This window comes from Microcaecilia unicolor, chromosome 6 (assembly GCF_901765095.1).
Source record: "Microcaecilia unicolor chromosome 6, aMicUni1.1, whole genome shotgun sequence".
NCBI lineage: Eukaryota > Metazoa > Chordata > Amphibia > Gymnophiona > Siphonopidae > Microcaecilia > Microcaecilia unicolor.
The window spans coordinates 283916267-283944062 of NC_044036.1; the positions used below are offsets into that span (position 1 = coordinate 283916267).

At 42.2% G+C, this 27796-nt stretch overlaps 1 protein-coding gene across 1 annotated transcript in view; it reads right to left on the reverse strand.

The window, feature by feature from the left end:
* Nucleotides 1–27796, reverse strand: part of COL5A1 (collagen type V alpha 1 chain) — a 376227-nt gene that overhangs the window by 155606 nt on the left and 192825 nt on the right. The window contains 7 exon segments of the mRNA XM_030207658.1: nucleotides 6658–6711; nucleotides 7139–7192; nucleotides 7857–7910; nucleotides 8212–8265; nucleotides 8496–8552; nucleotides 12485–12577; nucleotides 27420–27494. Coding sequence (XP_030063518.1) covers nucleotides 6658–6711; nucleotides 7139–7192; nucleotides 7857–7910; nucleotides 8212–8265; nucleotides 8496–8552; nucleotides 12485–12577; nucleotides 27420–27494 — 441 coding nt within the window.

Consider the following 27796-nt stretch of genomic DNA (forward strand, 5'->3'; position numbering starts at 1 on the left):
GTTTGCCCACTGACAAAGACATGAGCAGCCCATAATTGAAGGGTAGGTTATTGGTAACAGTGAGAGATAGCACATCACAAATTAAATCCGGAAAATCACATTGTGGAAAGTATATGAATTTATTTGCATTCTGCAGAGGGAAATAAGTATTTGATCCCCCACCAACCAGTAAGAGATCTGGCCCCTACAGACCAGGTAGATGCTCCAAATCAACTCGTTACCTGCATGACAGACAGCTGTCGGCAATGGTCACCTGTATGAAAGACACCTGTCCACAGACTCAGTGAATCAGTCAGACTCTAACCTCTACAAAATGGCCAAGAGCAAGGAGCTGTCTAAGGATGTCAGGGACAAGATCATACACCTGCACAAGGCTGGAATGGGCTACAAAACCATCAGTAAGACGCTGGGCGAGAAGGAGACAACTGTTGGTACCATAGTAAGAAAATGGAAGAAGTACAAAATGACTGTCAATCGACAAAGATCTGGGGCTCCACGCAAAATCTCACCTCGTGGGGTATCCTTGATCATGAGGAAGGTTAGAAATCAGCCTACAACTACAAGGGGGGAACTTGTCAATGATCTCAAGGCAGCTGGGACCACTGTCACCACGAAAACCATTGGTAACACATTACGACATAACGGATTGCAATCCTGCAGTGCCCGCAAGGTCCCCCTGCTCCGGAAGGCACATGTGACGGCCCGTCTGAAGTTTGCCAGTGAACACCTGGATGATGCCGAGAGTGATTGGGAGAAGGTGCTGTGGTCAGATGAGACAAAAATTGAGCTCTTTGGCATGAACTCAACTCGCCGTGTTTGGAGGAAGAGAAATGCTGCCTATGACCCAAAGAACACCGTCCCCACTGTCAAGCATGGAGGTGGAAATGTTATGTTTTGGGGGTGTTTCTCTGCTAAGGGCACAGGACTACTTCACCGCATCAATGGGAGAATGGATGGGGCCATGTACCGTACAATTCTGAGTGACAACCTCCTTCCCTCCGCCAGGGCCTTAAAAATGGGTCGTGGCTGGGTCTTCCAGCACGACAATGACCCAAAACATACAGCCAAGGCAACAAAGGAGTGGCTCAGGAAGAAGCACATTAGGGTCATGGAGTGGCCTAGCCAGTCACCAGACCTTAATCCCATTGAAAACTTATGGAAGGAGCTGAAGCTGCGAGTTGCCAAGCGACAGCCCAGAACTCTTAATGATTTAGAGATGATCTGCAAAGAGGAGTGGACCAAAATTCCTCCTGACATGTGTGCAAACCTCATCATCAACTACAGAAGACGTCTGACCGCTGTGCTTGCCAACAAGGGTTTTGCCACCAAGTATTAGGTCTTGTTTGCCAGAGGGATTAAATACTTATTTCCCTCTGCAGAATGCAAATAAATTCATATACTTTCCACAATGTGATTTTCCGGATTTAATTTGTGATGTGCTATCTCTCACTGTTACCAATAACCTACCCTTCAATTATGGGCTGCTCATGTCTTTGTCAGTGGGCAAACTTACAAAATCAGCAAGGGATCAAATACTTATTTCCACCACTGTAGCCCTAGCCACTTTAAGGCTCGCTTCAGGGACATCCCATTGAGCCGAAATTAAGGTGTGCATGGCATCATGCACGTGGAAGGTTCTAGGCGGGCGCTTCGTCCCCAGCATAATGGCAGAGCCAACAGGGGCTGAGGGAGAGACGTCCTCCGGAGAGGAAATCTTCAAAGTGTCCATGGCCTGTATCAACAGGTTGGGCAAATCCTCTGAGCTAAAAAGCCGCGCTGCAGAGGGGTCATCCGCTCCATCCGAGCGGGGATCCGTCTCCTCCAAGGAATCCGCAAAGGACCGTTGGGAGAACTCAGATGCGCTGCCCTCATCTACATCGGAGGAGACAAAGTCCTCCAAGGCCTGGGAATCAACACGAGGGCGTTTACCTCTGGGAACCTCAACCTCTTTACCAGACGAGGGAGCAGGGGCAGCGTTTTGCATAAGGAAGGCCTGATGCAGCAGCAAAACAAACTCGGGGGAGAAACCCCCCAGACTGTGCACTTCCGCAGCCTGGGCTACAGCCCTAGACGCACCCTCAACCGGCGCTCGCAAGAGCGGGGGAGAGACATGCTGCGCATCCAAAATGGCGTCCGGCGTGACACTCCGCGAAGGAGCCGCGCGGGAAGAACGGCGCTTAACTTTAGCCGCTTTTGTGCCGTCGCCCAAATTAAGGGCGTTCATGGCATTAATGTCTCCAACCTCAAGGGCGGCCCAAGAAGAAGCCGTCCGAGCCGCATGGCCGGCCAAGATGGCGGAGGCGAGGAGCGGGGGATGGGCGTTTATGGCGGGAAAAACCGCCACGCTGGAGGAAGGACCGGGACATTCATCGGTCACGAAACTGTCACCCAACAAGGGCGAATCAGGCTTTAAGACCCCCACATCCCCTCTAGAAGCGCTCAAGCGATCCGGGGAGCGACTCTTTGCGCCCTCGCCCTCCGACGCCATATGCCACGAGGAGAAGAATCGGGGAACCCCCTGCCCGCTATAAAAAGGTAACAGTGAGAGATAGCACATCACAAATTAAATCCGGAAAATCAGTCCCAGTGAGTAGCTGCAATAAACGTTTAAATAAACGTCGAAATAAACGCCTTTAAGGACGTTCAAAATTTTTTTTTTTTAACGGAGCCAGCGGGAGGGGGGAGAAAAGGAGGGACCTGGCACCACCAGGTTTGCACTTGCTCAAAAGAGCCCTCAACCCCAGGCACTCAACAAAACCTAAGAATTAGGCTTGGAGGCCTAGCCAGAGCTGCTGCTGTGTGTGACCACCACCTGCTGAGATAGAGAACATACTGAGGAGTTTCCGGCAGCACATGACCACATATAGGGAGGCAAAAGTTTGCTCTCTATCTCCACCTGCTGGTAGATGGACACAACCCACCAGTCTATGGATTGATCAGCTTGATGATATGGAATAATGGAGATATACGACTAATTTAGCTGTGAAGATTTGTACCACGTTTCAGTTGGTGCAAATGGCCATGTCTAAAGTTAGCTGCGATTTGCGGGTGTAGGTGCTATTCTATAAACTGCGCATAACTTTAAATGTGGTTTATAGAATAGAGGCTTTTTTGGCACCGATGTTTTGGGCGTCATATATAGAATTCACCCAATAATATACAGTTGCAAGGGGGCATTTATGTGTGTGGAGCATAGGCAAGACATTGGCTTGGATCCCAGTTACAAGTAGAGCTTACAGAATACGCTAAGTTAAATGTGCCCTTGCCACAGTTGTGCCCACACCTTGTCAATTGCTGGAGTAACTGAAGGTGACTAAATGTAAGGATTTTACAATGAAAGGTTACTCTAATATTCTATAACAGAATCTGGCTCTCACCACATGGCATTGCAGTGCTCAAACAGAGGATATCATTTCTACCATAATATCTTGAAGACTTCTCACTTCTGATGATTTTTTTTGGTATCCATGCCAAAACATTTTTTACTGTCTTTGGTGTCTACTCCAATTGACATCAACTTTTCTCTATTTTTATTTATTGATTTAATGTTTTGCTGGAAACATGTGTTTCTTTTTTCTTCAAAAAGCAATAACAGCAACAACTTCAAAATGAAGGAAGTATATAGACTATATTCTACAAACCAGGCCTTTGTGGAAACAGCCTGGCTCTAAAGTTAGAAAGGGCTCTTCTAACTGCAACCCCATCCTATTTTGCATAGGCAAGCATGATGGTTCAGGCCTTTGAACAGGCCTTGGTAAATCTGAGTGTGTGACATGTCAATTTCTTATCAAGGGGCTCTCCAGGAGGGAAGAAAAATCTTGGTTTTCATTGAATAATTCACAGGGTCGTTTTTGAACAGCTCATGCTAACATTAACTTGGGTTACTTGCCACAAGGCCCATTGCATAAAATGAGCCCTATGGCTATTAAGAGATACTGTTAAAAGCTGACCCACTTAATGAGGGGTTTCTGGAAGAATACATCTCCTGCACTTCAGTGGAGGGAGATCTAGTGAGAGGAACTGGGGGAGCTGCCTTATTCCCTCACTGCAATGTCCTACAGTTGAAAATCCTGAAGAAAATGGTCTGTGTCCTTGTTCGCAGACTACAGCTACCTGCACACAACAGTTTCATTTAAGTAAGCTCCACCAAAGGCATGAGAACTCATGCTCCAGTCCTTGCAATTAAATCCTCTTTAGAAAGAGCTCCAGTCCCTAAGGCCTCTTCTGCTCATGACAGAAATGAAACTGAGCCCAGGTGTTACAATGGCAAAGATGACTTATTGCTCTTTTTCTTGTAGGTGTAATAAACACAGGGATGTCTTTCTCCTTGTCTTCAGCCAGGCAGTCCAATCAGAGTTCAGCACTGCTCTACTATGTAATCAAAATGTGATGGCTGTACCTGTAACCTTCCAGCATTCTTGCCAGAAATAATTTTCTCCCTTAGGGTCTTTTGCTTCACACATCATGCACATTGCATCAGAAACCAAGCAGGCAACTGACTGGCTGGAAGGGTAGGAATAGAAAGATAACTAAAAGGGGGAAGGGGGGTCTGAAGAGTAGTAGGGGTTTCAGGAGAGCATGCCAATCCTAGATGGTAAATTGCTCTTCTAGAGCACTGTTTCTTAATTGATATGCTATGGCATACTGGTTTTCCTTCAAACTTAATCAGGCGTGAAGCGGAATGCTCATCACTGCCTAATGCTCAGGAAAAGTCACCAGTGTCTAATACTCAGTCACCACTGTGTAATGCTAAGATCAGCAAATGGGCTCCAGTCCCTGAGGGACAGAAGCACGAAAGTCCCCAGAAACAGCCATCTTTGTTGAGATCCTCGGTAAAAGTCACTGAGTTGAAAACAGCGAGTGCAAATGAGCAAAAACATCAAGCAGCTCAGTAGGGGGGGGAAGCCAATTGGTAAACAGTGCATGCACAGAACAGCCAATCGCTAAACGTGGCTGCTCTGCACATGCTCAGAACAGCATGTGCTAGCCATGGCTTTCATACATGCATCCAAGCTACATGTATGAAAGCTGTGGGTAGCTTTTTTTTCAAACTTTTTTGATGCAAAGCCGCTACAGCTGGGGCCAGAGGGAAAGGAATAATTTTAAAATTTTTAAGCATTTTTCCAGCGCAAAGTTAGTCGGTGGTGGCCAGGGAGTGCACATGTTGCACACAGTGTCAATCTGCTGCCTTTCACTGTTGGGAGAACGAGGAAGCTTGGCCAGTCCTGCCCCGAAGTATGGCTAAGGTCTCCCATGGCCCTCTGCAAGGGCTGCCAGCAGCTCTGCCCAGGACAGCCAAGAGGATCCCGGCTCCCATGACGTGTTATCCCAAGGTCTACATGGCTGCTCCAGACTTTCCGTAAATTTTTCCCCGCTAAAGCTAGGCGGGCCTTTCTGTGCATTGCTCATAAATGGCTGTGCATCCCTTGGAATGCACATTTGAATACTGATCAGCTCATTAGCATTGTTTAGCATGGGATTTTCGTTGGCTACCACCGTGAATGGTAAAACGTCCACAGAGTCCCTTTGTGCATTGCCTGCTGAATACCAAGCTCAATGAACCGGCTAGAACCAGTTAAAAAAGCACATTGCTGGCCCGGTAAGTTTTGTGCGTCTACCCCTCAATACCTTGCAGCAACAATAGACTCCTGCAGTGGCTCTCTGGTTTTCTTGCATTCGTTAATAAAGATGATTTCAAAAATGTGCAGGAGATCCTTTCTGAGCACAGACTTCTCTTCTCCATGGATACAGCATAAGCTCCAGACTGTGTGAATTAAGAAGCAGTATATAGGCCATAGGTAGCCAGGTTCTGCTTGGTGGAGCAAAAACATTGCACACATTTCCTCCTTTGAGACCTTCCAGCCTCAAATGAGCTTTCAGTGTTGTTTCACTGCTTCCTTAACTATTCTTTTGGCAATGTGAAACCATTCCATGTTCTTGCTCCGGAGGCTGGTGTGACACACAACATTCTAGTTAATGTAGGTGTGCCTTGATCTTGAAAAGTTTGGGAAACACTGTATCAGGGTCTGATCCTTTTCAGAGTAATTCTCTTTGACACAAGGATTGATGATTCAATACCCCACCACATCCTTATTTAAAAATCAAGAAACAGTTGTCTCTTTGTTATGTTGCTTTGTTAAAATTCTTTCCTTGATCCTATGTGAGAAGCTTCAAAATAGGTGGACTCTCTAACTTGGCTTTGTCACCATCAACAATGGCACACACCACTCTCTCACTCTCTCCCTAACTACTACACATCGCATGTTTTACGACAGGGTCTTTTTTTACCAGTGAGCCAGGGACATAATTGTTTTGTCAGAATTTAATGACAGGTGTGTGTATATTGATAGGCTACTAATTTCTCCTTATAATATGCCTTACTTTGGCAGCCTCAGATGTACTAATGGAAGTTCATTAAATCGATACACATTAGAACTTATGAAAAACACAAGGATATGTATTGCATGCTCAGAAGTGGTGAGGGGTGTTGTGCAACCTAAATGAGCGCATAAATTATAACATCCCAAATGACATATTCTTCTGCTCCAGATCCCAAACTCCATTATACAAAGACATAATGAAGAAGGGCCTTTGGAAAACAGATCTCTAAGCACTTGTTCTTGAGGAAGTACTGTTGGGAATGACACAGATACTTACTCGGTTGCCTTTCTCCCCAGGCAATCCTGCCAGCCCATCGAAACCTCGGTCACCCTGGAAAGAGAGAGGAAGTGAAACATATTAGTACAGGATCCACAGGTATCTCTCAGCTTTAGGTAATCCTCATTGTTTAACATCCATTTGCTCCCACCTTCCATTACTGGATAACCCAATAGATCAGAGTCATCATAGGGTATGGGGAAAGAGTCTCCAAGACTGAATGTTAACACTGCAATTGAAAAGGACTGTCTGACTATGCAGAAGAGAGTGTTACATCACTGATTTATGGAAGGAACAGTGCTGATGATCATGTGAGGCGGTATGTCAAGGTTATAGATTTTTTTTGAATCAGTAACATCCTCATTGGAGCAGATGGAACTATCACCATCAAGTCAAATGAATAAAGGTCATCGAAAGGTGAAGATCTCCGAGTACAATTAACAATGAAAATGTACAGAGACTGGATATGTCACATATATACCTTTGGTCCGGTCTGCCCTGGCATTCCCCTAGCTCCATCGCTGCCTGGCCGACCCTGAAAGAAAAAAGAAAATGATATATTTTCCTTCCTATAGTGTTTTTGATGGTTTCCCCAACCTAGCATTGGTGAATGGTTTCCTTGACTCCATTCAGTACCCTGGTAGCAGTTCTATATTTGAAAGCCAAAGGAAGCAGTTGCCAATGAGAACAGAATCTCATTCCCCATTCCATGAAGAATGCCTGGCCCTGTCGAACAGCTGACAAGGGAAGTACCGAGCTGCAAATATGTGAGCAGTTGTTGGTAAGTGGGGTGTTCTATGAGGAAAAATAATATAAACTACAAAACCAGATGAGACTTTGCTGAGGATTTGTGTTTGTTTGTTTTTTTTAAACCTGTGTACAAGGTGAAGGTTGGAAAAGAGGAGACAGACTGAGCAGAAAAGCTTTCCATCATATAATGGGATGTGCCTGCATATCTGCCATAGCTCTCCAATTGAAATATTACCCCCTGGCATCTAATCTGAGTAATCAGTCATTCTGACATGCCAACTAACAGGCCACTAAAAGCAATTACATTCAGGATAATGATCAGAACTGCACAACGAAAATGGTGTGATTGAAAGCTCGTGGTATATGTGCCTTGCTGTCTCACAGCTATCATTCTTAATAGCTATCTCAGCTTTGCTCCAGCTGTTCAAATAGAAAAAGAACATACATACCCTGCGGCCAGGTTTCCCTGTTGGCCCTAGAGAACCTTGAGGACCACGTGGACCCTGCAACAAATCAGAGGGTGATTGGATGAAGAGCCACATGAAGAAATAATGGCTGAATAGAGGAGCACATCTAGCATACATTCGTAATGGGCAGAGCTGGCCCTACCATTGAACAACTGTGTTTTTCACACAGAGTCACGGCTTTTTTCCTGACTTATGCAAATAAAGCCCAGCAAAAACTCTAGAGCTCCCTTTGCATCCCCCATAGAAAGCCCTTAATAATGGATGTCTGTAGAGGGGGTGGATTCACAAGGGAGGGAAGTTATGCAGCATCCCAAAATAAACAATTTTCCATACATACCTGAGCACCTACATCTCCATGTTCCCCCTTTAAGCCTGAAGTGCCTGGTGGACCCTACAATGACAAGAGAGAATTCTGTTAGCAAGAATGTGCTGCCACTGCTGGGACAGAGTGTGGAGTGTGAAGCCACATCGAGCTCCAATATCTCTTGTGATTTGTGGAAAATGGAAATACAGAAAAACACTCAGAAATGCACTGTGCGAAAACCTTACATTCTGCTATTTTCCTGGGTTCTATAATTTTATTTGATTACTTCTTTTCACGGCATTCTCTTCTTTACTTACCAGTGGGCCTGGCCGTCCAGTGAGACCCATAGGGCCAGCAGGTCCCCTCAGTGCCAACTGCAAGACAAGAGATAGAAAGAAGTACTGTGAGTATTTGTTTCCCATGACTGGGGACTGAGTTCAGACAGGCACCTCAGCAGCAGGCCTGGCAGTATAAGCAAGTGAAAAGATCACATTCTGTCCCCCCCCCCCCCCCTCCCCTCAGATGCCAGGACTGACTTGACACTTTACAGCAACTAGCTACCTTCAGACAAGTCACTTCTGCTTTCAAATGCTTACTCTCCCCCAAGTTAGCTCCTGAATTGGCTCCCATATCTCCTTCCTGGACAGAGGTAACTGTGCACAGCATGGGGCCTAGAAAATATTTTCTCTGCAACCTTCCATCAATTGGGGCTAATTAAAGAAGTCCTATCACAGTGCACTGCAGAACATTTCTACCTCATTTAGAACCAGGTTTATTTGGCATGGTGATAACACATCATTTCTACTTTATCTATCCTGTCACATTATTTTATCTATAATGTCCCCTTCTCAGCTGATATCCACTTCCTTGTTCATCTTACCCAAAAGAACCACAGCTGTGGCAGTTCCTCTTCAACTCTGTGCTATCTGGTGTCCTTTTCCAATTAATTAGCGAGCAGATCCAACAGATAGAGTGGTCATAGTGCTGATAATAACTTATATCATATGAAGAATGTTCAAGGCAGTAGGAACTGAGCCCTTCACTGGTCTGATACCCTCTACTGGACCTACTTAATCAATTCCCAAAGACAGTGCAGCAAATAGTGTTTTGAAAACCATACAAGATCCTTCTTGACATCTTAACAGTCCAAATGCAACAACAGCTCTGGAAAATAGCCAGGCGGACCCAACAGACGGTATTTCCTACACTTACTCAGCTCTCAAACAACAGGAGCATTTTGTGTTTTTTGATTATCTCTGTTGAGTCCCACATTATGAATGGAAGACTAAGAAGCACCCAATTTCCTTCCAGAGCAAAGCACATATTAGAGCATTATATAATCAAATGAAATGAAGAGGGAACCATAGAGAGGCAATAGTGAAACATAAAGTATTTGGGAAGACGGGCTGCCTGGGAACTTAAAAGCCCAGACCACCCTGAAAAGGCATGACGCATGTCAGCTTTTGGTACTTAAGATCTCTCATAACCTAAAAAAGAATTCTGTGTAAACAAACTGCACAGAAAAACCTGGGTATCAAATAGCCACAATTCTGCTTCAGCTGGAACAATGCCTCCTCTCAGTAATAAGCAGAGCCATCCTTTACAACACCGTTTGGACAATTTGTTCCACAGCTGCAATCCAATACTTTAAGAGACCTGTAATTATCTCAGGCCTGCAGCAGGGAAGAGTAATTAAAATCTAATCATGTCCTGCACTCCCAAGGAGAGAAATACTATCCAAATGTGTCCTGCTTAAGCACTGAGATATGAGGGGGGGTTCTGCTTGTTCTGTTTCCTATTGTATTTGAACTCACAGGCTTGTACATAGTAAAAGACTCGTAAATCATAACTTAGAGAAATTCTGAGATGCAAAGCTAGGAATATTGAACAGTAAAAGAACACTTACGGTCCTAATCCTGCCCCCAGGTAGTTTGTAGTTCTGTGGGTCTGACTGCTGTTAGGAAATCTCAGGCCTCAATCCTGGCTATCAGAGCTTCCTTCCAGTGTATTCCTATTTCAGTACTACTACTGCTTTACTAGAGCAGCCTCAGTCCCCAGGGCTGGTGCAATGGATTTAGGCGCCCTAAGCAGAATGTGAATCTTAGGTTTCCACTATCTAATTTCCTCTTTCCTATTCTTAACAGCATCCATATTCCCCTCTCTCCCTTCCTCCTCCATAGCAGTTTCAAACTATCTCATCCCACCTCTGCCTCAGCAGAATTCATTCATCAGAGACCTTCTTTCCTCCCAGAGACCATCTTTCCTCCCTCTCCTGCCCCCTACCATTGACAATCCAGCATAAGAAGGAGCTGCCGCTATGGGCGAGGGTCCTGAAGCACAGAGGCAGTGATTTGAATGGGCCCAGAGATAAATTGGATTGGCTCTTCCATCTGCCGCCCCCACCCTACCACATCACACCACAAATATATTCTCAGAGATATTTTTTAACAACACAGATTTATTTTTCATCTACCCCCACATCTCCGCCCTCTCCTCCGCGGCATCCTAGCATCTATGCTCCTATCTCTTCCCGGGGTTGGTACAGGTGTCCTCAGCAACTGCAGCAATATATTCTCGCTGCTTGCGCCAGCCCCGCAGGCTTCCATCTATCGTGTTCTGCCCTCACTGACATCATTGCCTGTTTCCTGTCTGATAGAATGCTGTAGATGGAAACCTGCGGGGCCAGCGCAAACAGCAAGAATGAATCGCTGCAGGCTCCGAGGATGCCTGTACCAACACCAGGGAGGGAAGGGGTTCAGAGAAAGGAGTGCAGATGCTGGGATGCTGCAGAGGAGAGGGTAAAGAGAGCAGTGTGGTGCTGCTGCTGGGTGGGCCTGAGCTAAGAATGGGTGGGCCTGTGCCCACCCGGGCCCACCCATAGCTACACCACTACTGAAGCAACAGCAAAGGTAGAGGCTTGAAGGAAGCTTCCCTGCACAGTGCATCACTCTTAGTCTCCTCCTAAGTGCACACCAAGGCCAACACAGCATGTAGAATGACCTCAACTCTCACTGCTCTTCTGAAGCATGTGCTTGTCATTTCTACACCATGAAACCAAAGCCCCCACTTTGGTGTGGAGCAACAGATTCCAGCCATATGTGCAGTGTGACACCAGCTGGGGGGAGAGAGAGGAGGGAAGAGGGCAACAGGAGAGGTGCAGGAAATAGTTACACTGGGCCCAATATTCAGTTGACAGAGCTTTTGCTGTCCGCTGCTAATGTTAAACCCGGACATTCAATGCCGAGTCATTTCTGGTGACCAGCATTAAATATCTGGGTTTTTTTTTTACTGCTATAAAGTTAACTGGTTAAGCCAATATTCAGCACTAACCGGTTAAATTTTTAGTGGTTAAAGATAGGCCTGCTATTTATGTGGCCTATTTTAACCACTGAACATAGCCAGTTAAGCACTCAATATCCCTAAGTTTTTATCTTTTAGAAAAAGTTTAAGAGAAAAGCTTTAGTGAATCTGACCTTTGGTACTATTACATACAGGCAAAATCCATTCCTCAAAAAACAAACCCAATTTTCACCTAGTGCGCCCTCATTGTTATCCCTCTTCAGCAGTTGAGTCTCTAAGTTACAAAGGGCCATGTTTACAAACGCGCTAGTGTTTTTAGTGTGCACTTACCATGTAGATGCCTATAATATTCCTACATGGTTAGCAAGGGCTAATTTCTAGCACACGCTAAAAACTGTAGCTTGCCTTTCTAAACAGGGCCCACAGTCTGTCAGAGCAAACCTTGGGTACACACAAATGGGATGAGTGATCTCTGGTTTAAATCCAGACCTGCTTAAAAAACTGGAGTAGGCCATGGGCCATATACTAGATACAAGAGCAGCCATAAATCAGCTGAAAAAAGCCAGTCATTCATCATTCAGGAGGGAAGTTTAATCAACATGGGCTACCATTAAGAAAGGTTATTTTACCATCAATTTGTGCCATTTTAACACAGGTCCTATTTTATGCAATGAGACCTAGTTACTAATAACTGAGGTTAACAGTAAAATGACATCTTAACAGTAACCCACACTGATAAATCCACCCCCCCCCCCCCCCCCCCCCGGTTTAAAACCTAGTTCTGATTTTTATAAGTAAGTCTAGATATGAATATTCCAAATTGGTTTATTGGGAAACATGCAGATAAATTTGGTTTACCATAGAGCTCACATGATCAATAGCAGCTTGCTATGTGTGTGTGTGTGCACGTGTGTGTGTGTTTATTCCTAGGACCCAGGTCTGTGCATCCAATTTGTGTAAAATTCACCATGCTTAAAGAGGAATACAAATTGATGTAGGCCCTTACCCGGGCCTGCTGCAGTATGGCTTGAGCCTGAGACTCCTGTGCTGAGAGCTGAGGTCCTTTAGCTCCACTATCTCCACCACCTGAGAAACGGAACTGCAAAAAAAAAGAAGGAAAGAAAACAGAGTTACTCATGGAGATCTTCATCCCAACATACCCTGCTTTCTGCCTTGTCACTCAGTGCTTGCATCATGCTGAGATTATCTGATGGGAAGAATGATACCTCAGTATACAGTCAACAAAAAATTCAATGGTACAATATCAAATTATAAAGACCAAATACAATCAAAGTTATACATTTATTGGCAAGCTAATTATGTTTAAATCTTTTTTATTGACGATAACATAACTTATACAAAATCACCAAACAAAGCTTCACTAGCCATGAATTAGCCTAAAACTAGAGGATAGAGTGGATTATAAATATTTTAAATAAATAAATCAAAAATCAAATTTTGGAAGTTGTGCATATAGTATCAGGCAGAAATATGGACCATTCCTATCCATTTAATAAGGGGTCAGGTTTGAAATAAGGTGAGAGCCAACCAAAAACGTATCTGGATAGCAGTGATATTCAGCCACTATCTGAATAACTTGTACATTAGTATAAAAATAGTCTAAATGGGTAGTGCCAGCACAGTGACCATATTATCCATATATTTTGCGTCACTACCTGTATGGATATCTGTGCTAAATCTAGGTATTAATTTAGGCACCAGGGCTTACACGAATACAGTCACAATGTTGGCTGACTGTCTGGGCCACTATGTTTTCATTCTGACAGGAAGCATCCATGACTTTACAGAACAGCTAAATATCCCTGCATGGTACTGTGTTTGCCAAGAAGTAGCTGAGACTTTGGAGAGGGGTTGTTTCTTTCAATTCTGAATATACATAGCCCCCCTTCCCCAAAGACTTTTATAGTTATCATGCTTTAAAACAAGGCAAAGACCACAAAATGAAAACCTCCCAAAACTAAGTAGCTGTTCTTGTACTGGACCCATCCTCACATACGTATGGGATGCTCTACTGATGTGGGTGGTCAAAGGAGACCACAGATGCAGAGTTCAGATGTCTAAGCCAATGCTAACAAACATGGTCAGTGTGTATGTACTACAAGCTTGCACTAAATTGCAGGAGGACTTTGGTCCCTTACAGGAGACGAGAACACAAAATTGCCATCTTTGTTTATTTCATTTGCTGCCTCCTTTCTCTTTCTTTCCTGGATTCCCACATGGAGGACAGGAAAGGTAGAGAGGTACACATTCACACCTACAATCTCCCTACTCCCTTCAGCTGTCTAACGACATCAGCAACAATTCCAGAGACTGTACACTATAATGCTAAAAAAAAACCTCAGCTTCGGTATGGCAGGAGTCCAGACCCCTGCCTTGCCTCAGTTGAGTGGGCGCATGGCGCAAAGGGTGACGAACAACTCCAAAGCTTGCCTTGTCTCCAGCTGTAAGCTTGGGTCTGCCTCATGATAGGACACATCATCCAGGGATTCAAGGGAACGTAACTTGACTTGATTGGTACCAGTGGTTTGAATAGTCGCCAGCTTATCTGAAAAGCTCAGTGAAAGAAATGTGCCTTGACTGGGTTCACATGACCTGCACAGGAAACTCTACATTCTGTTGGCTAGATACCAAGTGAAAGTGCATTCTGAGGCATAAACTCTTCAGCTCTGGACATGGAATAGAGGAAAGTCAACTGTGTTCTTTAGGCCCTGACACTTATCAGTTCCAGATTAATTCTAAGAGCATTTTAAACTTTACATCTTTTTACTCCAAAGAGCCTAGACCAGAATCTAACAGACTGTAATTATGTCCATAACTATAACCAGTTTCTCTGCTGTAGTGTTCACTTGCAAGTCTGTATTTCCACACCAACCTACTAGTCCAGTGCCTATGGTGGCAAAATTCAGATGGTTTCAAAATCTGGTGGTGGATCAGGGCTTCAGCACCACACTATCAGCTCTTTAGATGGTAGTTATCTTGAATGAAACAGAGTTGTCCAACCTCGGTAGTTCAAACAGGGTCTGGGGAGATTCTTGGCAATATCAGTGGTGCAACACTTCATGAAGCTCATTCCACAAAAATGGCACAGTCACAAAAAAAACCCTAGTCCTTGCCAATTGCGAGCAAGGACTCTAACTGTTGACACTGTTAACAAAGCATTAGCCAAAGAGCAAAGAGTGTATTCTGGTGTGTAGGGTATTACCAAATCTGTAAGATACCACAGTCCTATTTCATTTCTAACCTTAAACAGTATTATCAAGATTTTAAACTGTGACCACCGCTTAACTGGGAGCCAATGAGGCTCCTGATGAACTGGAGAGATGTGTGGAAGACCCAAAGTCTCTGCATTTACATAGTATAGCCTAGTCACGACTAGGGCCTGCACCATTAGCCTCTGATTATCACTGACATATGTGACCTCAGTTGCTTAATGAACCTCAACAAACAAACAAGAAAGAAAGAAAAAGAAAGAAAGAGAGAGAGAGAGAGAGAGACTGGTGAAGTTTAGCAATATGAACATCAAAAGTGGACTCCCAATCTCTGTTATAATTAGCAAGGACTCCCTGTCACCCAAATCACAAAATTTTTGTTTGGTTGTCATTTAGGGGTGTTTGATTTATTTATTCGGCTGAAGGCACAGGGCCTGCCTCTCCAGTTCTTGATTCAATACCTGCATTCCCTGCTTCTTTGCTTTTTCTGATTGGCATAAAAATTTGAATATCATCTAACCAAAAGAATAAAGAATCTCACAGAAAAGACAGAGAAAAATATTAAATAAAATTGGGGCAAGAACCGACCCTTGTGGGAGCCCATATTGCCACTGTCCCAATTCCAGTAAAAAGAAAACCACTTCCAAATACTGTCAACAATTCAGAGATCCAATAGCCACTTTTTCAGCAAAGCAAACTGCACTGTGTCAAAAGCAGCTGTTAAATCCAAGAAGACTATTTGCAAACACTTCTCCCATCTCATATCCTGTACACTTTATATAGCAATGAAACTAATAAGGTTTCTGTGCTGTAATGCTTCTAAAACCCACATTGGAAGTTACAATGCATGAACTATCCTTCCAAGAACTCAGATAACTAATGATAAACAGTTCAAGTGACTCTTAAAGACTCATTGTTTTTAAAGGCCTTCCTAGAGGAATGAAGGATACTGAAGTGACTGTGATGCGAGTCTTTGCACTGTATGTGGAGGGACTTACATCATTTAGATTTTGTTTTGATTGTACTTTTAAAATGATTATTTTTGTTTATTGATTATGTATGTTTTATTGTTACCCGCTTTGGGTTAAGGCGGGATACAAATGTAAAAATAAATAAATAAACCACTTTTAAAATAATCTGACCAAGAAATGGTAAATTAGGAATATGTTTATAATTTTCAACTATTGTAGGTTCAAGAGTAGGCTTTTTCAACACAAGCTTACTTATAGCTTTCTTGAGCAACAAAGGGAAAAAATACCTTGCGCCCAAAGTAGCACTTATTATTCTCACTAACCAATCTACCAATCCTGCATATACTACCTTCACTAAAATGGAGAGGTCAAAGGTCCAAACAAGAAGATGGACAGAGCATAGACTTTGGTTACATGACAGGAAAGGGATGGAAAATAAGACTAAAAATACTATAATGCCTCTGTATTGCTCAGTGACGCGACCTCACCTTGAGTGTTGTGTTCAGTTCTGGTCGCCATATCTCAAAAAAGATATAGCAGAATTCATATAACAGGCTCAAAGAAGAGCAACCAAAATGATAAAGGAGATGGAACTCCTCTCATATAAGGAAAGGCTAAAGAGGTTAGGGCTTTTCAGCTTGGAAAAAAGATGGATGAGGGGAGATATGATTGAGGTCTACAAAATCCTGAGTGGTGTAGAACAAGTAGAAGTGAATCAATTTTTTACTCATTCCAAAAGTACAAAGACTAGGGGACACTCAAAGAAGTTACTTGGAAATACTTTTAAAACAAATAGGAGGAAATATTTTTACACTCAAGGAATAGTTAAGCTCTTGAACTCTTTGCCAGAGGATGTCGTAACAGTGGTTAGCATATCTGGGTTTTGTTGGAATGTAATTGTATTTTACATGCATTGCCTGTCACCTATTATTTCTCTGTGATTACTCTGTGACCTCTGATGTGAATTACTTAGAGAGGTCACACAGCTATGTAACTTCCTGTGGGGGATAGACACAGCACATGCAGCACATGGAGCACATGGAGCTCATGATCTCTCCTAACCTGAGAGGATCTATGGTGGTGTGAGCATCCATTACCATCTAAGCACATGGAAGGAGCTGATAATACAAATGTATAGTAATATGTATATATAAGCCTGTCTGATTATAATCTAACTGCAAACTGTGAGTAAACAGATGTTTTGTTACTTCAACTTTAAAGTGACTCAGCAGTGAATTATTCAGGGGTGAATGAGAGAGAGATGAAGAAAGAAATTAACATTTCTAAAGCTGAAGCTGTGTGTACTAAGATCTGCTAATTATTTACTACAAATAATCCAACAAAAGGGTTATGGGCCCAGGGCCAGGAATTGAAAAGAAGAGAAATATTACCAGGCAGTAAAAAAGCCACATTTTTTCTCTTAAGTTTTAAAGGAAAGATTCAGTCTGTCTCTCTCTCCCCCCACACAGCAGACAGAAGGCTAAGAAAATGGCTGAGGGAAGAAATTCACCATTGTTCTATTCTCTCAAGGTGCCTAGATTAACTGAGTTTAATTATCAGCAGTGGGAATTAAGATTCATATGTTTCCTTCGAGCAAAAAGATTAGATATATGCTTAGACCAAGACAGAACAGCTGAAAATATGGCTGAATGGGACAATGCAAACTATTATGTGAAGTGCATGCTTTTGGAAGCTCTCTCAGAGAAACAAGCCATATTAGTAGAGGGAAAAGATACACCAAAGGACATTTTATATAAACTGAGAACTATGTATGCAACTACATATGCAAAGCAGCAACCAATTTGGTTAGCAGAGTTGAATGAAACCAAATTAAGGGATAAAAGTAAATGTAATGATCACATTATGCATCTTATGTCTTCATTTCAAAAGCTAGAACTTTCTGGAATTCCCATGTGTGATGCATTGAAAAGAGCATTTCTTTTTACCTCACTATCAAAGAAGTTTGATGTTTTTAGGTCTGTAAATGAGGCCATTGAAGGGCAATCTTTTGAACAGGCAACATCAAAACTAAGGCAGGAATGCATAATAAATGATTCTGAGGAGATGTGTTCTCAAAGCAAGTCAGAGAGAAATGAAACAAATTTCTTGGCAAAGAACAGAGGAAGGCGGAGCTATGGGAAAACTCCACCCAAGGGCAAGCTGATTTGCTACTCATGTGGAAAGGAGGGACATGTATCTAAATGGTGTAAGGAAACACAAAACACTCCCTCTAGCTCACCTAAGCCAATGGAACTAAAGAATTCTCAAACCAGGAAATGTATGAAGGACAAAGATAAACACAAGGGCTTTCTAATGACAGAAAAATCTTTGACTATGGTAAATAATAATTCAAATGAAAGTACTTGGATTTTGGATTCAGGGAGCACATGCCATTTAACCAATTGTAAAGATTTCTTTCAGGAAATGTGTCCAGAGGAAGGTATTCTTAAAACTGCAAACGCAGGGACTGCTAAGATCCAAGCAAAAGGGATTGGATTCTTAAAATGCAAAGTGTCTAACGAAGTTAAAGAAATTCCTGTAAGTGATGTCTTGTATATTCCCCAAGCAGTTTGCAATATGCTTAGTGTATCTACATTAGATAAGAAGGGATTTGTGATTCATTTTGAAAACAGTAAGTGCACAATCTCTAAAAATGATGAAGTGTATGCTGAAGCTTTTATGCATAATGATGTTTATAAACTGAGCATTTCAGGTGAAGCCTCACATATGGCGCAAGTAAGGAAGAATGATGGTAAATGTAGTCTGGAAATCTGGCACCGCCGCCTGGGACATCGTGATTCTAAGGTGATCCAGGATCTTTACAGTAAGCAACTGGCCACCGGCATTCAGATAAGTGCAGATGCTGGTAAAATGGAGAAATGCATAGACTGTGTTACTCAAAAAGGTGTGAGACCCTCATTTCCTGCATACACAGGAAATAGGAGTAATAAAGTGCTGGACTTAATACACAGTGACTTATGTGGACCGTTTAATATCCCATCATTGGGAAATAACAGATTTGTGCTAATATTCTTGGATGATTTCTCTAGATATTGTGTGGCCTATTTGCTGAAAGAGAAAAGTCAAGTCACAGACATGCTGAAGAAATACGTAGCCATGGTGAGCAATAAATTTGAAAGAAAACCAAAGGTTCTTCAGACCGACAATGGTGGTGAGTTCACTTCACAAAGCATGCGCACATTTCTAGAACAAGAAGGCATTCAGCATATCACAACAGTAGCTTATACACCAGAGCAAAATTCTGTTGCAGAGAGAAAATTTAGGTCACTTGTGGAAATGACCAGGTGTATGCTGTCAGATAGCAATCTCCCTAAAAGACTATGGGGGGAAGCCATTCTCACAGCAGTGTACCTACAAAACAGAATGCCAACTAAAGGCGCTGAGCGCACACCACATGAGACATGGCATGGTAGGAAGCCAAACCTGTCACACATAAGAACATTTGGAAGTACAGCATATGCTCATGTACCAAAGCAAAGAAGGCATAAGCTGGATTCCACAACAGAAAGGGGCATTTTAGTTGGCTATACTCCAGGACACAAAGGATATAGAATTTTGAATCTGAAAACTGGCATTGTTGGCATAAGACATGTTACATATTTTGATGAAAACAAAAGGGTTGATAAAGGCTGGATTATCCCAGATGAGCCTTATCATCCAGAATATGAAACTAGAACCATAATAGACATGCCAGTGTATATAAATGCCATACCAAGGCAGATGTCTGAAAGCAACTCATCTGTATCTAACGAGGAACAGGCAGAGGAAACAGACACAGAAAGGATCATTGAAGAAGACAGTACAGTTGGAGAAGGGGAATCAATTGGAGAAGAACTCTCAGATTTAGAGGATGCGGAAAGGTCAGACCAACCTGTTGTCAGACGCTCATCCAGGGAAAACAAAGGTGTTCCACCCCCAAGACTGTCTTACCTAACAAAGTCAGCAGAAGCTCAAGAGCCCTTAACATGGGATGAGATTGAGAAAATGCCAGCAGAAGAAGCTGCTGAATGGCGTAAAGCTGCACAAGAAGAAATTGATGCATTGGATAAAAATAATACTTGGATTCTTACAAAATTACCTCCTGGCAAGAAAGCTATAGGATGCAAATGGGTATTCAAGTTAAAAAGGAATGCACAAGGAAAAGTGGAAAGGTATAAAGCCAGATTAGTCGCAAAGGGATATCTTCAAAAATATGGAGAAGATTTTGATGAAGTGTTTGCACCTGTAGTGAAACACACGACAATCAGAACACTTCTGAGCATTGCAGTCTCAAAAGGCATGCAAGTCAAACACATTGATGTGAAAACAGCGTTTCTTCACGGAGATATAACTGAAGACTTGTACATGGAACAACCAACAGGTTTCATAAATACAAAACAAAGACAGCTAGTGTGTAAATTAAACAAAGGTCTTTATGGATTAAAGCAAAGTGCAAAATGTTGGAATGACAAATTGCATGAAATATTGACAAATTTAGGATTTAAGCAAGGTGAAGCAGATAAATGTTTGTACACTAGGTGCACAAATGGACAATATGCATACATTTTAGCTTTTGTTGATGATCTGCTCATTGCAAGCAAAAGTGAGCAAGAGTACAAGGACATTGTAAAGTGTTTAAACCACAATGTTGAGATAAAAGAACTTGGTAATGTGTCATACTATCTTGGTATAGAAATTGAGAAACAAAATGATGGTTCTTATCTTCTAAGCCAGAAGCAGAAAATAAATGAGCTTATTGAAAGTTTAGGTATGCAAGATGCCCAAGTTGTAAGCACTCCCATGATCACTGATTTTCTGAAGGATGAAACAGTAAGAGAACCTTTACCAGATAACATCCAATATAGATCAGCCATAGGTAAGCTTTTATATCTAGCTACCACATACAGGGCTGATATAGCAAATGCAGTAGGAATTTTGAGCAGAAGGGTCAGCTCACCTACCAAATCAGATTGGACTGCAGTTAAAAGGATGGTAAGGTATTTAAAGGGTACCATTGATTGTAAATTAAAGATTTCAGCCAATAGTAATCCAAAACTAATATGTTACTGTGATTCAGATTGGGCAGGGGATCATTCTAATTATAAATCCACAAGTGGATATGTGTTTATGTATGGAAATGTACAAATTTCATGGGCCAGTCATAAACAAAGTATTGTGAGTTTGTCTTCTACAGAAGCTGAATATGTGGCTGTATCGGAAGCGTGCAGAGAACTGATGTGGATTGAAAAACTTTTGCTGGATTTCGGAATAGCTGAACAGAGACCAATCCAGATAATGGAAGATAATCAGAGCTGCATCCGACTGTCACAGAATGACAAGGTTCAGTCACGCACCAAGCACATCGCAACGAAATACCACAACGTGCGAGAGTTGGCGAAAGAAGGGGTCATCAGTCTACACTATTGTCACACCAGTGAGATGACAGCTGACATCATGACCAAACCGTTACCCAGAGAACATTTTGTGAATCTGCGTATAAAGCTTGGACTTTGTATGAATAAATAATTGCATGACAGTTATGCATGAGAAGGGGTTTGTTGGAATGTAATTGTATTTTACATGCATTGCCTGTCACCTATTATTTCTCTGTGATTACTCTGTGACCTCTGATGTGAATTACTTAGAGAGGTCACACAGCTATGTAACTTCCTGTGGGGGATAGACACAGCACATGCAGCACATGGAGCACATGGAGCTCATGATCTCTCCTAACCTGAGAGGATCTATGGTGGTGTGAGCATCCATTACCATCTAAGCACATGGAAGGAGCTGATAATACAAATGTATAGTAATATGTATATATAAGCCTGTCTGATTATAATCTAACTGCAAACTGTGAGTAAACAGATGTTTTGTTACTTCAACTTTAAAGTGACTCAGCAGTGAATTATTCAGGGGTGAATGAGAGAGAGATGAAGAAAGAAATTAACATTTCTAAAGCTGAAGCTGTGTGTACTAAGATCTGCTAATTATTTACTACAAATAATCCAACAGGTTTAATAAAGGTTTTGACAAGTTCCTGGAGGAAAAGTCTCTAGTCTGCTATTGAGATAGACATGGGGAAGCTACTGCTTGCCCTGGGGTTGGTAGCATGGAATGTTGTCACTATTTGGATTTCTGCCAGGTACTTGTGACCTGGCTTGGCCACTGTTGGAAGCAGGATACTAGGCTAGATAGACCTTTGGTCTGACCCAGTATGGCTATTCTGATGTTCTTATGACAGGCATGAGGACTACATTCAAATTCATTTTCTGGATAACTTCAAGGGTTAGCCAAACAATTGTGTGTTTTAAATTTCAAGGTTGACAGCTGATTAACTTTTGTTTGCACAACTTGCTGTCCAGCTCGAATTTAACCTAGGTGTTGGAAGAGTTGGTGGCATGCACCAATAACCAGTTAAGCCTGGTTAGGACAAATATCTGTCTTGAAGTTCACTACTAGCAGGTAACTTTATCTGGATATATTCAAAACTGGTGACTTATCCAATCATCTTAATATCCTGGTTAAAAATTATCAGCTATTTGGTAATGTTAACTGGATATGCCCCACAGAATATCAGCCCCATTCTAGAGACTGAAAGCACACATTAGAGTCTGATGACTCTTTTTACAAAGCGGCACTACCAATAAGCTTAATACAAAGAAGTCCATGGGAACTGAATGGGCTTCTTTGCATTCAGCGTTCCGCTAATCAGTAGCGCTGCTTTGTAGAAGGAGCCCTACGAGATTAAGTAATGAAGGTGCAGTAAGATTCAATATAGAAAACATTCATTATTTACTAGATATCTCATAGTTTCCAATACTTCTAATGTATGCTTATTAGATGTATTATTACTATTATGCTAACATTGTATTATATCTCTGGTATTTGAATTCCAGTGCAGTTAAATGTGTATATTTTTGATACTGTTTCACGGTAGTCCTATTATTAGGTTTCAATTTACTGTTTTCAAGTTTACCTCATTTATTGTATTTATGTTTATTCTTGGTTATTTTACTGTTATGCTGTTAACAAAATTATAAGTTTTATGTTAAACTGTACCTACTGTACACTGCCTTGGGTGAAACTCTTCAAAAAGGTGGTTAATAAATCCCATTAAATAAATAAATAGGGTTTACTCACTGATAATGTGCACGTTTCATGTCAAAACCTTACAACATCTTAGTAAATCAGCTTCTTAATGAAAAAATAGGTTATTTACATTTCAATGAGGCAGAGAGTCTGGAGAGGTCTTCTATGCTAATTAAACAGAACTGGCAGGCCAGGCTGTCCACAGACAGGAAGGTTTGAATGAGGAAGTAAAGCCCTGGGGCAGGGACTAACAGAACAAAAGCCCTGAGTTTAGAGTGGCAGGCAAGCCATATTTTTGGGGTGGCATTTGCCTTTTACAAAAATTAATTCTGAAACTGGAACCAAAGGAACCCAAAAGGGGAAGATTATTTGAAAATAATCTACTACCATATTTTCTTGGGAAAAGAATACCCATCGCTTTACATTCTTGCAAACTGGCTGTCAAATGAATGGACAGTTATAGGAGGCAAGTTTTTTGAGTGCTTCAACTCGAATGATTTGATATGCAAGGTTCATAGCCAATAAAACACTTTTAAAAATTAATGTTAAAGGTTTGGGATGCTGTCTCAAGAGACTGGGTCTTAAAGAAAAGCATCTGCTCTGCATCTCCTAGTAAGCCATTATCTATTCCCAGCAGGAACACCATAGCTAACATTTCACAAATGGAAAGAGAAAGGAATTAAACATATTGCACATAGGCTGAAGTACTATTCCGTTTAAAAAGTATGAGCAACTGAAGAGGGAATATGGATTAGATGAGAGAGATAGATCAGTTTAAACACAAATTTGCTAGCTTAATCCAGAAGAACTGCATAGAAAAATTTGAAGAGGACGTGACATGGGAGACATGTTTTGACAACTTACTGGCAACATTGGAAAGTTGAAGGATCAATTTTTAGAATTTCTCAAATTCCCTTGAAGAAAGATCTTGAATACTGCCCAAAACAGGAGAGAGATTATAGTAGAGTGTTGTCAAATCTGTGACGCGGAGCAAAAAAAGCCTGCTACATCTGCTCTACATGACCTGAGGACTGAAAACAACCATAATGGATATGAGATGGTATATGACACTGAAAAGATGAGCAAGAATTAGGAACAGTGGTTCTGACTAATGCTGGAGGAAAGATTGTCAGACTGAAAGTTCTATCCCTATGTGGCGAGAATGCTTAGAGATAAGGAAAAAAAAACAGAAGCTAATTTGATACTATATTATGGAGCCTATTTACTAACCCACAAAAACGTCTTGCATTCAATGTGCATTAAAGGGGTAATAGAATTTGGTATACTGTCTTTCAAACAGTTTACATTTTTTATATGCAGGTACTTTCTTTGACCCTAGTGGGCTCTCAATGTAAGCTTTTTTTTGTACCTGGGCAATGGAGAGTTAAGTAACTCACCCAGAGTCACAAGGAGCTGTCAGTTCTGTTTAACTAGCACAGAAGAACAGAAGCAGAATGTTCTGTGGCACCTCTCTTTGCAGGCCCAACTTCTTCTTCTATTTGCACTTCCTGTTCAGTAGATTTGGGCCTCCAAAGAGAGGTCTTCTATGCTAATTAAACAGAACTGGCAGGCCTGTCCACAGACAGGAAGGTTTGAATGAGGAAGTAAAGCCCTGGGGCAAGGACTAGCAGGCAAGGACTAGTTTGGAGTGGCAGGCAAGCCATATTTTGGGGGGTAGCATTTGCCTTTTACAAAAATGAATTCTGAAACTGGAACCAAAGGAACCCAAAAGAGGAAGACAAGATGCTCAGCATGCTGAGAAAAACAAACAAAAACAACAACAAAAGATTAATAGTCAGGAAAGGAGAGCTGGAAAGGTCAGGTTTTAGTGAGATATTTACATGTTTTATAAATAAACTCCATATAAATGTCCAAAAGCAAACAGTTCCAGAGAGAGGAAGCCAAGAAAATGAAGGCAGAACTTCGATTGGACTCTAGCCTAAGCTTAGATGGAGAAAGAATAACCAGAAATTTGGCTTGTGAATATTTTAAGGTGCAGCCAGAACAGTAAGAATTGAGATAGATAATGACACCTGTATATAAAGTTCAATGGGTGATCATTCAAATTTCTCTAGTACTGTGGCAGATATAGCACTGGATTGCGGCTTGTAAACTTTAACCATCTCCCTCATGGATCTTGGAGAGAGAAACTGTATGATTTTCTACCAAGAGACTGACCTATTATAGTTCTATGAAAGCTTTTACTGCATTGAGTTATTAGGTCATTCTCTTAGGAAACCGAATAAAATATTATGGGTCTTCTTCTCAAAGAGATTTCTCTCATTCTTTACCTATGAAAAAATATGTATTGAGTGAGGCCTCAAGAGTGTGACCTGTCACAGGCTGTATGGGAAAAAGCACCAATAAATGAAGTTCTGAGATTTGCAAGCAATGAATATGGGAGAAGAAGTGAGGAAAGACAAGAGACAGAGAGCATTATTAAATGCGACTCCTTAATAATGATCCATTTTCCAAGGCCTGCTAATTACTCCCACAAAGTTATGGGGCTGCCATTAACAGCATTAGGCTCACAGCCAAAGCCCTGTGAAAGCATTACCTTACCATTTAGATACAGCATCAAGAGCATCACGGCTCCCACTTAAGTTTTCCATTCACTCCCCTGCAGCTTCTTCTTCAGATAAAGAGCTTGTTTGCAATATGATCGGAGCCAAGCTGCCATCTATCATTCTGCTGATTTTCATGGACCCAGGAAGGTAAGGTCAGGGCACACTTGTTTGGCAAGAGGAAAACTAGATGGCCACTTGCCCATCAATGATGTCATTGTTATTTGTAGCTGTGAGTAACCACTCCCATGTCCCTCACTCTTGTCCTCACTTGGTCACTCACCATGTTACACAGTGTCATTACATTTCTAAGATTCAACAAGCAGTTGTGTAAGTTTGGTGCAGGCTGTTATAAACTGCAGATCTTTGTAGGTACCATGTGGCTTCCTATGAGAGACTCCAGGTTAGGAGCAGTTGGAGGGACCCATATCCAGTGGTGTACCCACAGTTGGGCCCTGGTGGGCACAGGCCCACCCGTTTTGGGCTCAGACCCACCCAGCAGCAGCACAGCTGTGATGTGGCTAGTAGGGATCCCCCTGACATCTCTCTCTCCCCTTCCCCATGTGCAATTGGGTCTCTCAACTCCACTCCTCTAATCCCCAGGTACCTTTTAAAAGCCTTCAATTCGTTGCCAGCAGTGAGCAGCAACTCATACTCACTGCTCATGCCAGCCCCAAGACTTCCCTCTGACACAACTTCCTGGTCCTGCCTATGCGAGTATGAGTCATGGTTTGCTGCTGGTGAAGAACTAAGGACATGTGGGTGCTAGAAGCCATAAGCACCATACTAATGCCTGCGTTTACTTGCACAGAATGTTCAGAGTCCTGGAGCACGGGAACAAATGAGCGTGCAGACGAACAACGCAAGTAGCATGCTAATGTAGTCAAGCTCATGTTAATGAGGTCATTTTATATTCCTCCCCACTGCTCAGAAAACAGCACCCGAAACAAAACTGCCTTACCACAGCAAAAAATAACACCAGGTCGGAGCAGGCGTTAGGCTGCTGGAAGACAGGATTTCTCGTAATTCTCATGCGTCTCTCATGAATCTTTCTGCAAAATCTGCCAGTTTTGATTGCTTTTGGAAGCAGAAGGAAACCTGTGTAAGCCCTTAAGCGCTGGTCGTGAGACACAGCAGACCCAAGTGAAAACACACATTAGCGTCTGTTTCCAGCGTCTAAATATAAGCACCCAAGCTAAAATAAAAAAATTTTAATGCTTATATTTAGGCCACAGAAAACAGACGCCAATGTGTGCTTCACATTCGGGTTTTACCAGGCGCATGCGGACAGGAGTCGAGCTTACTGTAGAACTCTTCTGCACATGCGGCAAACACAATCTCCCTACAACTAAGCACAATCCTCCTGCCAAACTCCCTAATGTTCAATGCTATAATCACACCTATATTTCCATCTCACTAATGTTGAGTATTAGAGTGTTGTTGTTCTTCTGCACTGATCTGGCGGTATTTTTACAGCGCTATTCAGAACAGCACTGGAGTTTTGAGCATTAGTGCTTGAAGGCTTTAAAAGGTACCTGGGGGAGTGGAGTCAAAAGACCCAATCACCTGTGGTTGGAAGGGAGAGAGAGAGAAGCCAGGGGTTGTCATGGCCACCCATTTTGGACTCAGACCTTCACAAAATGAGGTGTCTGACTACAGCCTTGCTTTAAGCTTCAGGCGAAGTATTAGATGTTCCATCTTGTTAGTGAACCAAAGGACTTCCTCAGCACACATAGTTACAGTCTGTGTTGACAACAGGTCTCCGTCAGCCCATTTCAAGAAGAACATTCTTTTCCCCCACCCCCAAGAATCTTGATATCAGAACTTATTAGCAAGAACTAAAGGAGCATTGATGCTTAGTCATCCTCTCTAACACAGTCCTCAAGACACACCAAGCCAGTCAGGCTTTCAAGATATCCACAATGAATATGAATGAGATACATTTGTCCAAAATGGAGGCAGTGTACGCACAATTTTTTCATGCAAGATATCCTGAAAACCAACCTGACTGGCTTGGTGTGTACTGGGGACTGAATTGAGAACCACTGCTGTAATAGGTACTTTGCTGTTGACGCAGGACTTACCGGCAGCATCATCATTGATCCGGGAGGTCCTGGCAAACCATCAGCTCCGGGAAGACCTGGCCGTCCAGGTGGCCCCTTTATGGGAGAAAGTATAGAAAAAAAAAAGAAAGTTAAAATATTCAATATTTTCTATAATTCCCTATACACAGATCATAAACAGTGGATCCCTGTCATATTCTGAGAGCGTCGTCTTATTTGACTGCCAATAAGAATAATCAAACTATGCCATAATGTTGAGCTTTTTTAATTACCTGCTTACCGATATTACTCCAATCTCCACTTTATGTCATAATGAGTACAAGGACCAATTCACTCTGTGTCGCTGAGATCACTTTATTGATGCTGGCTTAGTTTAAGCTGTCAGCCACAACCCAACT